General features: G+C 32.1%; 2 protein-coding genes across 2 annotated transcripts in view; both read right to left on the bottom strand.

Annotated features, from left to right (window-relative positions):
* Window positions 1-3,337, bottom strand: part of LOC123717967 (spectrin beta chain, non-erythrocytic 1) — a 105,233-nt gene extending 101,896 nt beyond the window's left edge. Inside the window, exon 1 of the mRNA XM_045674263.1 lies at window positions 3,052-3,337. The gene's annotated coding sequence lies outside the window, so the exon portion shown is untranslated. The remainder of the gene's footprint in view (window positions 1-3,051) is intronic.
* Window positions 3,338-8,834: 5,497 nt separating this feature from the next.
* The window catches only part of LOC123718191, a 58,971-nt gene continuing 53,820 nt past the window's right edge, over window positions 8,835-13,985 (bottom strand). The window contains exon 25 of the mRNA XM_045674633.1: window positions 8,835-12,989. Within this exon, the coding sequence (XP_045530589.1) occupies window positions 12,927-12,989 (63 nt within the window). The 3' untranslated portion in view covers window positions 8,835-12,926. The remainder of the gene's footprint in view (window positions 12,990-13,985) is intronic.

The raw sequence follows: 13,985 nt of genomic DNA, 5'->3' as shown, positions 1-13,985 counted from the left end.
GAGTTTCATCATCGGACGTCGACATTCAGGCAGAATACAAAATTCCACCCGTATCACCTCGACGTCCGCCGTTCCACGACAGAGCGTTTTTCAAGGCATTTTAGGCCGCGCACCACCGCTATGTGGAACCAGCTGCCCACTGAAGTATTTTCGAACCAATTCGACTTAGGGTCCTTCAAGAAAAGAGCGAACCAATTCTTGAATGGCCGGCAGCCCTCGCGAGCCCTCTGGCATTGAGAGTGTCTATCGGCGACGGCCTCCTGCTCGTTTGCCTACTGTTCTATAAAAAAATAATCCGGGATATTTTATACCGAAACTAGTTTATTAGAAACCAATTTATGGGAAGCTAAGACAAAGGATTCAGAGTTGACTATGGCACCCTTATGTCAAATCCAATACGATTTTGACAGAAGCAGTTGTAAAACACTCAATCATTTGTAGTCAGTTAAAATATCACGTGAGACACGGTGCGGACGTGTTTTTATATTCTATGATAAAGACAATTAAAACCTAAGAGGAATTACGTGATAATTTTTAAGTATGGCGATGATATCACCATAACGGCTTTTATCAAGGACACTTTTTATGCCTTGTTTCGTGTCTTGTGCAGATGATAAAATATGCGTAACATTTCCTTGTTTTGTATAGAATAAACTAGCAAATATAAGCTGATTATAATTAATCTGTGCAGTATTTATTTATTACACATAGAATTAACTGTTACTTGTCTTGTTCATACAGATGCAGCCGGAGGATTTATTTTTACATAATACATTTTATAACAAAATACCTTATTTCTATATTCGCCTCAGTTTCTTTGCAACGGCTTATCAGTATCAACTAACCTTGTAATTGTGATAAAATTGCACTTGCATCATAACATAGCTTGGCCTTTACTGTCAACGAATAATGAATTAGCTAATTTCATTCATAGATTAAAAGAACATAAATACAAAGACCTGTTGCACTTGTCATGGGTATACATTTTTGTATAGTTTTCAAAAATAATAAATTCCTAGGAAGGTTTTTAAATGATTATAGCTAAATAGGTTGTAAAGTAAACCCAAAAAGCTAGTATATAATAATATTATTCATTCATTACATTGAATAATTTATTATCATTTCCATTTATGTAAACAGTTAAAGAAATAAGGGAAATTTTACGTTCAGATTAATTATAAACAGCTTATATTGTTTAATTCTAAGAATTATTACCACACATTAGGTTAATGACCAACTGAGGTCAAGTATGTTAAAATTGCCATTTAATTATAATGATATCAATCTATTAATAATATATTATTTGATAATTAAATTTCAATTACTGCATTTTATTTTTATTACTTTAGTTGATGCTTTGGAATTAATAAACTTTTCATCTGTATTGTAAATCTGAAGAGTGTGTATGTTTGAACATGCTAATCTCAAGATTTACTGGTTGCAATTTAAAAATACATTTATGTTACTCCATTTATTGTTGAAGATTATAAAGTACATAAAATTAATCTACAACCAGATAAATACCAATAAAAACAAAGCTATTTTAATTATATGTCCAATTTGAAATTGTTAATATTAACTGAAGTAAAAAACTGCAAGAAAGGGAAAACAAATCAAAAATATATTTTAGTAGAATCAAGACTTTTGAACTTAAAAAAATTTAAAATCTATTATTGAAGTTGATTTAAAAGTGACTACTCAGTAAGAATATAATAATCTCAAAGGACCTCATTATGTCATTCAGATATAAATAAAACAATAGTACGAGTGATAATACAAATGATAACTGCATCATAAAACATTGTCTGAATAGCAACTCTTTGAAGGGTATTATTCTTGAATCCATATTATAAATAAAAATTCTATAGAACAAAACCTAAAAGACTTCGCAAATATTTAATCTCAAGTCTAGTCTGAGGAATTGTCAAAAACATGATAGCGTTAAAAGTATTATAGATTAAAAAAAACTTCTGATGGACAGAAAGGTCTTTTAACTATTTAAAACTGTTCTTAAATAAAGAATATAGACTAAATAGTGATTACTCTGTTTTATCTTGTGTTATACAAATATCAAGAAAAGTAGACTTAGAAAGCTTAGAAAAACTGTTATAATTACTGAAAAAAAACAATAATATAAATATACTAGGTGACCCGCCAAACATCGTTTTGCTATGTATATTATTTCCAGGAAACACTTTTTTAGTTCAATATACTATAATTAAAAATAGAGGTTGATCGTAGAGGGGTGACAATTAATTATATGCTGTATCCTAATAAAAAATTGTCTGGGGTTTGAAAGACAGATAGTAGGCGATTCTCAGATTCAAAAAATATGCATAAAAGATTCATAAGCATCGGTCAAGCCGCTTCGGAGGAGTATGGGAACAAATTTTGTGACATGAGAATTTTATATACATAGAGATAAAAAATAAATACTATATAAAAAAAATCTAAACTGTGAAATAATTTGAATGTGTTTATTGCGTTGAATGTAGCAATCTCTGTGTAATACATACTAAAAACAATAATTGTTAAAACTCTGTTTAGGCTAAGTGCATAATATATTTTTTACTTCTACTGTTTTGTATTTAATGTTATATGTTTTTCTATGTAACTTGGTACCTACTTTGGGAACACAAGTATGTGTTATTCATGTCAAATTGAACATAATTGTGTGACTTGTGGGTCAGTATTTCATAATTAAAAAAAAAATATTGAATATACTTTGGCTGATAACAACAAATTACAAAATAGAACTTACATTGCAGAATTCGAAATTCAAATTAGGAAGTTATTAGAATTTAGTGAAGGTTATCGATAAATGAAGTTTAATTAAAAAAATTAATTAAAAACTCGCTCGATTAAAATAGTGTATTATTAAAATACACGTCTAAAGAACTTGTAATGGTAATTTAATCTGTACGTCTGACATATTGCGTTGGAATTCCTTCGAAGCCTACTTTCATAATCCTAAGTAGGCAACTTGGTCGCACTTTCGTTAAAGTTGTTAGTATCACCAAAGAATAGTTAAATATAATAAAACTTGCTTACCTTATCAAGGGCAAAACTATAGTCCTTGTTAATACTCCAAAAACATCCAATTTTCTTCTTTAAAATCACTTTATAACTTGTTCACTCACAAAAATTACGAAATTCAGTTTTAACGGTTAATCTTATGTCCAAAGATAGATTGTGTATATAAAACTTAAGTTTAAAATAGTACGCTTATACGACACGGTAATTTTTAAAGTTTATCACATTTTACAGATCCGATACGAACTAAAAATCGGCGTTTTTGAAAGAAAAAGTTGAAAAACAAGTAGGGAGGAACTTGTATGCGTAACGATACGATACGGGATTTGACAGTTTCACGCGTAAGCACAGCGCAGAGGTTCGATGTTTTAATGACGTTGGACTTATCAGAGTTGCTAGCAATAAAATTGATATGCAATGAAACGTTAACTTAATGTGTTAAATCATTATTCAATTCCTGATTTCAATTTAATTCAAATTATGAAAAGAAATAACAAGAAACTAAACTGTACACAATGATACTTTGTGATGACGAACGCATACTTAGTGCATTAACCACAAAGTATTAATTACTAGCTGTTGCCCTCGACTTCATTATTATAGGCCACGGTCGTAAGTACCTGAACTGGGACAAAACTAATGATTTAGTCCGAGGGAACTAATTTATATAAAAATGAAATGTTTGTTTGTGCCTGCCAATATTATGATGTACCTATTACAAAGATTTTGTTACTATTTTATTGAATTCTCACGCAATTAAATTTAGCTTAGTTTAATGTTAAGGTGAATTTTACAAATATTTAATTATAGTGAATCATTATTTCTTTGCTAGAACTAATATGATTAATATTCCTGGGTTAAATTCCTTACTTAGTTATTAAAATTGAATGGTATTTTGATTACAAAAATATTAAGAAAAACACTTTTTGAACGGATTAAACTTATAATTATTTACATAATTCTAAATTTAATTTTTTTTCCGACGAATTTAGTATTATGTAAAAAATTATAAGTTTTTATAATAATACATAGCTATTTTAACAAAATAATTAGGTCCTTAAATATGAAATTGGCGTTTTGTATGGCAGGAACAAAAAGTCGAATATTTTTAAATATTAGGTCCTTACTTATGAAATTGGCGTTTTGTCGTACTGGCCACTTTGACCTCAAATACCTCCTCTTTGGTTAGGAATTTCAAATTCAAATTTGTACAGCTATTTACTCATGTACGGTCATGTTGCAAAAGAAAACACAGTTCGTTTTTGGTTCGAACGTTTTCGTTCTGGAAATTTCGACCCAAGTTGATAATGAAGTATTGAAGGCTATTGTGGAAGCGGATCCATCGCAATCCACGTCCGAGTTAGCTGCAGGCTGCGGTGTTAGTGATAAAACTGTTTTAATTCACTTGAAGCAAATTGGGAAGATTAAAAAGCTTGAAAGGTGGGTACCTCACGAATTGACTGAAGCAAACCAGCAAACGCGCGTCGACTGCAGCGTTTCATTACTGAACCGGCACAATAATGAAAGTATTTTAAACCGAATCACCTGTGATGAAAAATGGATTCTTTACGATAATCGGAAGCGCTCAGCGCAATAGTTGGATCCTGGCCAGCCAGCCAATCCTGCGAAGCGAAAATTAACCCCAAAAAAGTTACTTGTAAGCGTTTGGTGGACTAGGGCCGGTATTGTTTATTGCAGTTTTCTCATATCTGGCCAGACTATTACGGCTGATGTCTATTGTTAGCAATTGCAAACCATGATGGAAAAGCTAGCGGCTAAACAACCTAGGCTGGTCAATCGCTCCACGCCACTGCTACTTCACGACAACGCTAGACCACACACTGCACAACAGACGGCTACCAAATTAGAAGAGCTTCAGTTGGAATGTCTAAGACATCCTCCGTACTCCCCTGACTTTGCTCCAACAATTACCATTTTTTTCGAAATTTGGACAACTTCTTGCAAGGGAAAAAATTTAACTCTGATGGGGCAGTCCAAATCGCCTTCACAGATTTTATTGATTCCCGTCCGACTGTTTTTTTTTAGTAAAGGGATCAATGAACTACCTATGAGATGGCAAAAGCGCATAGAAAACAATGGTTCATACTTTGATTAATTCAATATATTATATTAGGTTCTTACATATGAAATTGGCGTTTTGTATGGGAGGAACAAAAAGTCGAATATTTTTAAATATTACCACCATCTCATAGGTCCCTGATCCCTTTCCAAAGTCGGACGGGAATCAATAAAATCTGTCATCGAAGCACAAATATATGAGTAAATAGCTGTACAAATTTGAATTTGAAATTCCCAACCAAAGAGGAGGTATTTGAAGTCAAAGTAGCCAGTACGACAAAACGCCAATTTCATATGTAAGGACCTAATATGAACAAAAAGATTTCAATAACATTGTATGTTATTGTTTCTAAGTTTGTATATTCATATTATTTTTAATAGACAATTCTATACAATTCAATTTCGTTTTATCATCTTGTAAAGATGTTTCAGTAGTTTTGAAAATATCTAACACAAACAAACTTATAAAAAAACATGCCTTCGTTACTTAGTATGCACGATTTATAGTATACGATTAAAGAAAATAACTTAGAGTTCTAAATAAATGACATTTTATGATTAGTGTATTTTAGTCCTTAGGCAATCATCTTCTGCAAATTTTAGTACACTCTTCCCAAACTAAGCAGGGTAAGGTAGGCAGGGTAGTTATAGTTCTTAAATAGAGAAGATAAAGATAAGAAAAACCTTGTGTTTGCTTCTTAAAATGTAGGTTTTTGTAACGCACAGGGGGCTTAGTCAAGATGCTTTAACAGTAAGGTATATAGAAAAGTCGAAAACTAAATTTGTCGACACAAACATTTTCATACAAATTCAAGTTCTTGACTTTGAAAGTTACAAATAAAACGAATGTTGCTATTTAAAGTTACTTTATTTGCAGTAGTGTTGCTCACACAGAGACTAACATCTTTCGTACCAACAAAATGCGTTTAAAAACACTATTGCGTTTTCGTTGATATTATAATTTTTATGTTAGTAAGCAGAAAATTAAGAAAACGTTAACATCAAAATTTATGCTTTGCAAGCAAGTGGTCAACCCTAGTAGAATCTATTGCATCTTCAGTTCACAAATATTAAATAAATGAGTTTTTGTTGTTATATAATAATTAATATTTTATATTCTGTTTGAAAAGAGGACTTTTTTGTTTTTGTTATGTTGACAAAACTGTTATGTCAGTATAATTCGACACCTCGATCTTGGTACTTTATTTAAATATACTTTCATTTATTTAATAATTATGTCATTTATAAATGACGCGTAGCAAATAAGAATTGTATCATTTCGCATAACCACCACGTATTTCAAAATCCAATTCTGTTAACGTATGCGAGTTAGAATAAGCTTACATTTGTCTATTAAACCCTGTAAGTTTAACAAAATTTCTTAATATTTTATTCTACAGCAGTATAATTGAGATATGTTATGGCCCCTAACATTTCTGATAAATAATTTGCTGTAGCCGTGACTTGGTGTCGAAATATGATTATGTAGGGACTTTTTATGGGTTTAATAATTACAGTTTACAGATAAGGAAGATGTAATAGACCACACTAACATTCGAAATCAATACTTTTCGTATTTATTATCTTTGAGATGTCATAACAAATACACATGATTTTCTACTTGACTACCGTAAGTTATATTGCACTTCTATTGTGTCTCAATTTTAAATGATACATTATAAAAGCATTATTATAAAATTCATTAAAATTTAATTTTGGTGTTGTTATTCAAGGAGGTAGCCATTTTCGTATATCTATTGTCTAAGTTCTATATTGACCGTTCCAAAGACATTTATACGAAATTTATTTCAATTATACGCATTTTAGGATGTTATATTATATGTTGAGATTTATTTAACGCGAAGCATGTTAAATCTAATACGTTTTTGACACTGATAGCGCTTCGTCTAGACTTTGCATCTTATTCTGAAACCTAACCTGCCAGTGGCTTAAATATAAAAAATATTTTGAAACTAAAAAGGAATTGACTGTATGAAACAGCTCGGATAAGCATTCTCTTCGGCAATTTTTTACTTCAGATATTAGGTAAGATTTACGTTTTATAATAATTGTCTCGTATGGCAGTGTCTTGACTGCCTTGCCTTGGAGAAATGCGTTAGCAGATCCTAATAAATCATTTATTTTGGGAAATATATTGTCCTCGACCTACATAAAAAAAATATGGTGGCAAGAAGGTCTCTTGAACGGTCAATCAGATTTTTAACCTAACTATACCAAGAAAATAAGCCTTTAGGTTTTGAAATGTGCCTACTTTATAGAGTACTCACCAATCATGAGAATGACTTGTTTCTATAAAAAGGTTAGCTACATAAGATAATAAAAATAATAGCAATTGACTGGCAACACTAGTACGTGTCGCACACAAGCTTTGTCACACACGCGCACTACACTATGCAAACCTCTTAATTTCATATATTTAATTCGTTTAGAAAAGTTATTGCACAGATATGGGACATCTTCCCGAGTTGAAAAAACATTCAAGCGATGTGCTTTACTTACTACTTTCAAATTCATAATTATTTGCCCTGTATACCATTTTGAGTATGGGTTCGAGAGAATTATAGATTTTAACATGAACATTGCATTTATTACAAAATGTTAAGCATTAAGCCAAGGAAATGTGTTAGGTTTTTACCACGAATAAGCACGATAAGCGAAGTACCGAGAATTTATATCTCAAATGGAAAAAAATATCTGAAATTCATACGTACACAAATGGAGTTTCACAGTTTCTGGAGCGAACACTAGCTAATACTATTGATTGTATTGCAAATTGGGATGTATTACAAGAGTAATTACATAAAAGTTATGTAGTTAAGTAAATCACATAGCAACAACAAAATCTTTCTAATTAACCATGCAAAAATACATCTTATATAATATATTATTTATAACGCTATGTACATCGCTATACTACATAGGTATGGACTGGTGTATAATATAAAGCTGTGTTCACATTACAACACATACAATATCATACAACAATAACATCAGCGTCATGTGACACCCAAACAAGAGAAAAAAAAACAAAACGCGTTGTTTTTCGGATGGCAACTTTTGAGAACGCATCAATATAAACTGATGTTATTGCATTGACAACTGCCAACTTATCGTAATTTGGCAACACTAGAAGCACACGATACATCTAATGTGTTATATGTAGAAAAGTCTTGAAAAACTCTATAGATAGGTACGCAGTGCCAATGTCTAATCTAGATTATGCTACATTATATCGCTCTGTAATTTGTTTAGAACTTGTTAAATCTTTGGGAATTGTCAAAACTGTCAGGAATTCGGAATTTTGACCAAACGTCAATAAGTTATCATTCATATATGTACTCATTAAAAAAACCTTTTTTCCTCAATATTAGATAAGGAATTTTAAATTACTAGAATTTCAAGTCTTTTTTAGGATCTTAATGTTTTCTACATTGAGCTCGATTTGCGATAGTCCCAACTATAATTGAAGACATTATTATTCTGTTGTAAAAACAAACATTTGTTCCAAATTCTGCATTAGGTCAACCAACACACACAAATTAGGTAAATTCAAGAAAAAACGATACCAAAAAGGCACTTTTCACATCGTTAATTCCTAATTAGTGTTAATAATTCAAACGTTTCCATACATCCGAATGACTACAGCATGTCTTTAGGTTATAACTAAAATTTAAAAAAAGGATGCGTAAATAAAAATCAAATGAAAGTAGCAGTGCATTTAATAAAATAAAAACGACTGAGCATAATGAGGCGGACGCCGCGCATCCAGAGTCAAAGTATCAACTCCGTTTGAGCGTACTGTACATTACATGCTTTGGTAATTGGCTGGCGAGTGACAGCTGTTAAAACGACAACTTTGACAGATGCCACAGAGTAGCTGAATCACAGATTAATAACTAGCTGAACAGCGTTAAGAAATAAAAATAATCTAACACAATAATCATAAGGTGAACAATAACTTATCTATAAACGACAGTTTTATTCCAACTCAAAACGTCAAGTTAAAGCCGATATAGACAATTTACCGTAAACCATGTTAAACAAGAGAAAAAATACAAAATAATAATTGTTCGCAAGAAGGCACATAAAAAACTTAAACTAAGGAATACATTTAAACTAAAAAAAACGTGTGAATACAGCCGCATTCCAAACACGGCCAAAACAATGTTAGGAAGACGAATTTGAACGTTAAATATAGGCGAAATCCATTAACCTATCACTCTTAATACATATTTTTAGGGTTTTATACATCATGGCATTCACATTACAGCCACAAACTGCCAATCTAACACACTTGATACATACAGGCTTGAGCCGCGCGTAACTTTAAACCTTAACCAAATCCAACCACACCCACTGAATGAGGCTCTCACATACTTTTCGCTTTCATCGCTAGATCTGGACTCCGCTAATGTAGTTCTGAAATTCTATCTCGGGCTGTTCTAATAACAACTAAATCGAGAGCTTTATCCTTTGGATTTTCATATATCGGCTTACATCAGTGTGCGGTGTGAACGCGTAATACAAGTCTGCGCTTGGGGCTAAATTGTACAACAAATCAATAAACAATTTGGGATCTTATTGAAAAAAAAAAACTATAATTTACTACGATAACAAATTAACTAATTTAAACCTATGTTACAGATAAACCGTTAAGTAGAGTGACGTACGAATTTGTGTCACGATGTTGAAAAAACAATTCGTAATACTTACGGGCCGTACATTTAACAGAAATTTACGTCTGTTAATTGGCTGTTAGTGCTCATATGCCGTAAATTTTTAATCCAAGGGTAACATTCCAGACTTCAAAATCCGATACGTTTTCGACATATGGGAGCCAAACTAAGTTCACGTTCAAACAAAGTTCACAAGTAAAACCTCCCTTAGAACCTTCCATCACTTAAAAGCCGTCAATTATTAGAACAACTCCAGAAGTGTCGGACAGATGTGACTTCCGTATACTCAAATTCACCCGAATTATGATAAAATACCATAAAAAACGTCAAATCGGGAGATTGTTCAGACAATCGTATTAAAAACAGCAACACAATATTTATTAATTTTTAAAATACCTGCCCTACTTCGACTTGGACGTGGAATTAAAAACCCATCCTGTATAATAACCTCGGACCTTCAGCGGTGGTGTAACTGAATCAAAATAACGAAGGTACAGTAAACTTAACAAAAAATATTCCTTAAACTCATATATGGCGGTCACTTGGTCAACTGATATCTAAAACTTCAATTGCACAGACTAATATTGCACAAGACGGTAAAGTAAAGAACAATCCGATTGTCTAAAAGCGCTCAACAACTAAAATGTTCAATATTTATTGTATTTTAAACTATATCCAATATAAATAATACACATTTTCTATAGTATTGATATAAACGACCACTTAAAAATTTTAAAAATTTTAGTGGGTACATTGCAGGCCTGTGTTTTCTACCCTCATAAAACTAAAACATCTGTATCTATCGTTTGTCGTGTCAGCGTATTTGTTAAACATCGTAGATGTCTGTCGTCGTTTGTTTAGAAATGTCTTACTAACGCAATGTTTGTAATAAAAGTTATCGTGTACGAAGACTGGAGAACTATAACTCTTCTTATGAGTAAGGGATTTCCATAGAAAAAGGGAATAGTTCGAGCGATCTGTATATCCAAACCTGTTACTAACTAGATAAGGAACGATCTTTTTAAAGTATTGTATGAATCACTCAAACCATTCCATATGTCTACGAACTCATAGTACGTGTCTGTTAGATCTTTAAACATCAAATATAACGAAAATAAACTCTACAGTGTCAACTCAATAATTTGACAGATGACAGTTAACAGACCTACGTTTATTCAGGTGCGACAGAATTGACACATCACAACTGACTTGCCGTAACCCAAATTCCATTCGCTAGTCTATTGTCAACGTGACAATTGACACATCGAGTGACTTAGCTCATTTAGAAGTAGACATTTTTCAACAACTTTACGTTACTATAAAAAATTTAAGAATTTCTTGTCAGTTCGAATCTTAAAGCTAGTTATTGCTCGCGAAATACATTTAGAATACGAATTATTAGATTATATCGAAGTGTTTTGGGTAAGAGCTGCAAAAAAATTATTTCTTGTCATTTCTCTCAACACAACACAAAACTGATACCTAATACTGACCTTTTAATCAATCAAGAAGATATTAATTTTCGCTCTGTAAAATGCATCTTAACAAAACGCCATAAACTCTTCAATACATAAGAATTCCGAAAGATATTGATTAGCGACAACGCCAAATAAAAGATATTCTACCCACAAAACAGCAACTTACTTATTTACACTATCGCTAAAACCACACAGAAGCCGTGTTACACCAAAACCCTACCGCACGGTAACTTTCCAACGAAAATAACAGTAACCATGGCAACAGTATGAAATTAAACAAACGAAAGATATACAAAAAAAACCATCTGTCAAACAAAATTTAAAACTTAACTAATCAAAGAGTGTAATCACTAAATTCGTGTGCCAGAAGTCAACGTTCCTTGAACCATTGACACTAATCTGACTTTGACAAAACCACAACGATCAACTGTCAATCCTCAGATCTCTTTAAGTATCCATTAATCGTTCGTCTTTATACGCAGGTAGAAGATCAGGTTTTGTATCTCCAACGTGCAAGTTTCCTCACAATATTTGTCAAAATTGCGTATTTATATAAAGCCGGGTTGAACACGCAGTTAAAACCGTATAAAAATTCGTGTTAAACTCCGTTAAACGTCGAAATTACTTCATTTTGGCTGTTGTCTCGTTCATACGATTTGTTAACGTCTTCGTCGCGTACCTTAACGACCATTCTATTACGCCAGAAAATACGTATTATTTAAAGTAATGGAGTTAATGAGAGTCTTTATAAGATTTTTCCTAATCATAAAACAATTCGGTATTGTACATTTTTGGAGTATTTTGTATAATGTTAAAAATCGAGCGTCAATAAGCCGTTGTCATTTCAAAAACGTCGGTATTTTTACCGGTTTCGATAAAAACGTTCAAGTGTACTGTATATTGCTGTTTCAGTTGAAATTAAAACGATTAAGTTCAAAACTGTTTTGTCGAGAAAAAACCGTGAAATACAAAATGATTTTTTTCTTCAGATTTTGTTAAATTTCAAAACAATTTAAATAACTAATAGACATCTAGCGAGGATTAAAGTTAAAATTGTTATACCGGTTAGTAATGGTTTTACGGTTAAAAATCATTGTTTCGTATGACGTTATTATTATAATAAATGACATTTCACATTCCCACACACGTTTTAGACATTTAAAAACGCCTTATGTGAATCTGATATATCCGGTTTTTCAAACGACAATTTATACAATAAACCGGTATTCCGGTATATTTAACCGGTATATCTATGGAATACCGGTTAAATATACCGAGTGTCTTAAGACCGCTCCGAATGAAAATACTTTCAATTTGTAGAATTTGCTTTAAACCACTGGCAGTTCCTAATTAAAAAGTTAAGTTTTTGTCTGTTTTGACATACAAAGAGTTTAGCACTGGCCTATTTTGCTCTTAAAAGAAAATTAAATATCCATATATACCGTTTTCGGTATCGATATATTACCGATAACAGTCTTAAAACACCCGGCATAACGTTTCATCTATGTATACAAAATACCGGTACGTTTACTGCACTATCAAACAAATACATCCGTTAAATATAGGAATCCACTGATATGAAAAAGTATAACCGTTCGTTATTTGGTGGTTCAGTCGCGCTGGGCGACTTTGGTTAGAGTCACTCGGAGTTGTTGAAGTATTCTGACGCGTTGCCGCGGCATATGGGACAGGTGCGGTTCGACTGCAACAATAAATATTTATTTAACAAATTAAGCTATAAACTAAGCCTCAGATTTATGATCATTTGTCAATCTAACAGGCAAGTAGGTGATCAGCCTCCTGTGCCTGACGCACGCCGTCGAATGTCAGGTCTGAGGAAAGTCGGTTCCCTTAAACTTAGGAACAAATGATATAATGGGTTTTGTTACCTGTACTATTAATATAATATCTTTTGAGATACCTAGCAATTAGAACTTTGCCATTGTAATTAATAATGCAAGGTATAAAAATAAACACATTTTAGTTAGATTTTTACTAGATGTGGTGATGAAATCATTTATTAAACGCAACAATAAATAACAGAATTAACAATGTCAGTCTGACATTTCAAAATGGCGACAGTAGTACCAATTTCAGTTCAAAAAAAGTATATATTGTTTTCCAAGACTCCTATTTATTTAGATCAACACAATTTTAGGGTGAGGTTCAGAAACGGTTTGTCAAAATCTTATTTCAATACTCTTTTGACATACTCAGATTAAGCCCCGTCTACAACCGTCACTCAAAACTAACACTGCTTTCAAAGATGCATCAAAAATGCTGTTAAAACATTATTATATTAAACTTTAACTTATTCGACAGTGTTCAAGCGGAGGTTGTGGTATGTGTACTTATTATAAAACATCATTGTAAAGACACTATTTAAGTCCAAACATGTTTACGCTGTCATGACAAGAGGGAAGAGCTCTATAGTATCAGGTTTGATTCAAAGCGACTAAATTTAAAATTGTGTCGCTCTGGAGGTGGACTATTTATAACTGATATGAGAAGAAATGGTTTTTTATGATTTCAATATAACATGGAGACTATATAAAAGTTAAAATTACAATAATTTTCTTTTAATTCAAATGAGTTTGAATGTAGTCAAACACAATGTGTTAAGAGATACACAATAAAAATAACTACAATATTAACTAGGAAAGCTCCTGGAAGGCCGCCAGTTGCCCTCCGTTTGATT

Source organism: Pieris brassicae, chromosome 14, assembly GCF_905147105.1.
Source record: "Pieris brassicae chromosome 14, ilPieBrab1.1, whole genome shotgun sequence".
In the NCBI taxonomy this organism is placed as follows: Eukaryota; Metazoa; Arthropoda; class Insecta; order Lepidoptera; family Pieridae; genus Pieris; species Pieris brassicae.
The sequence above is the reverse complement of the archived record's forward strand: the minus strand, read 5'-3'. Positions and strand labels throughout refer to the sequence as shown.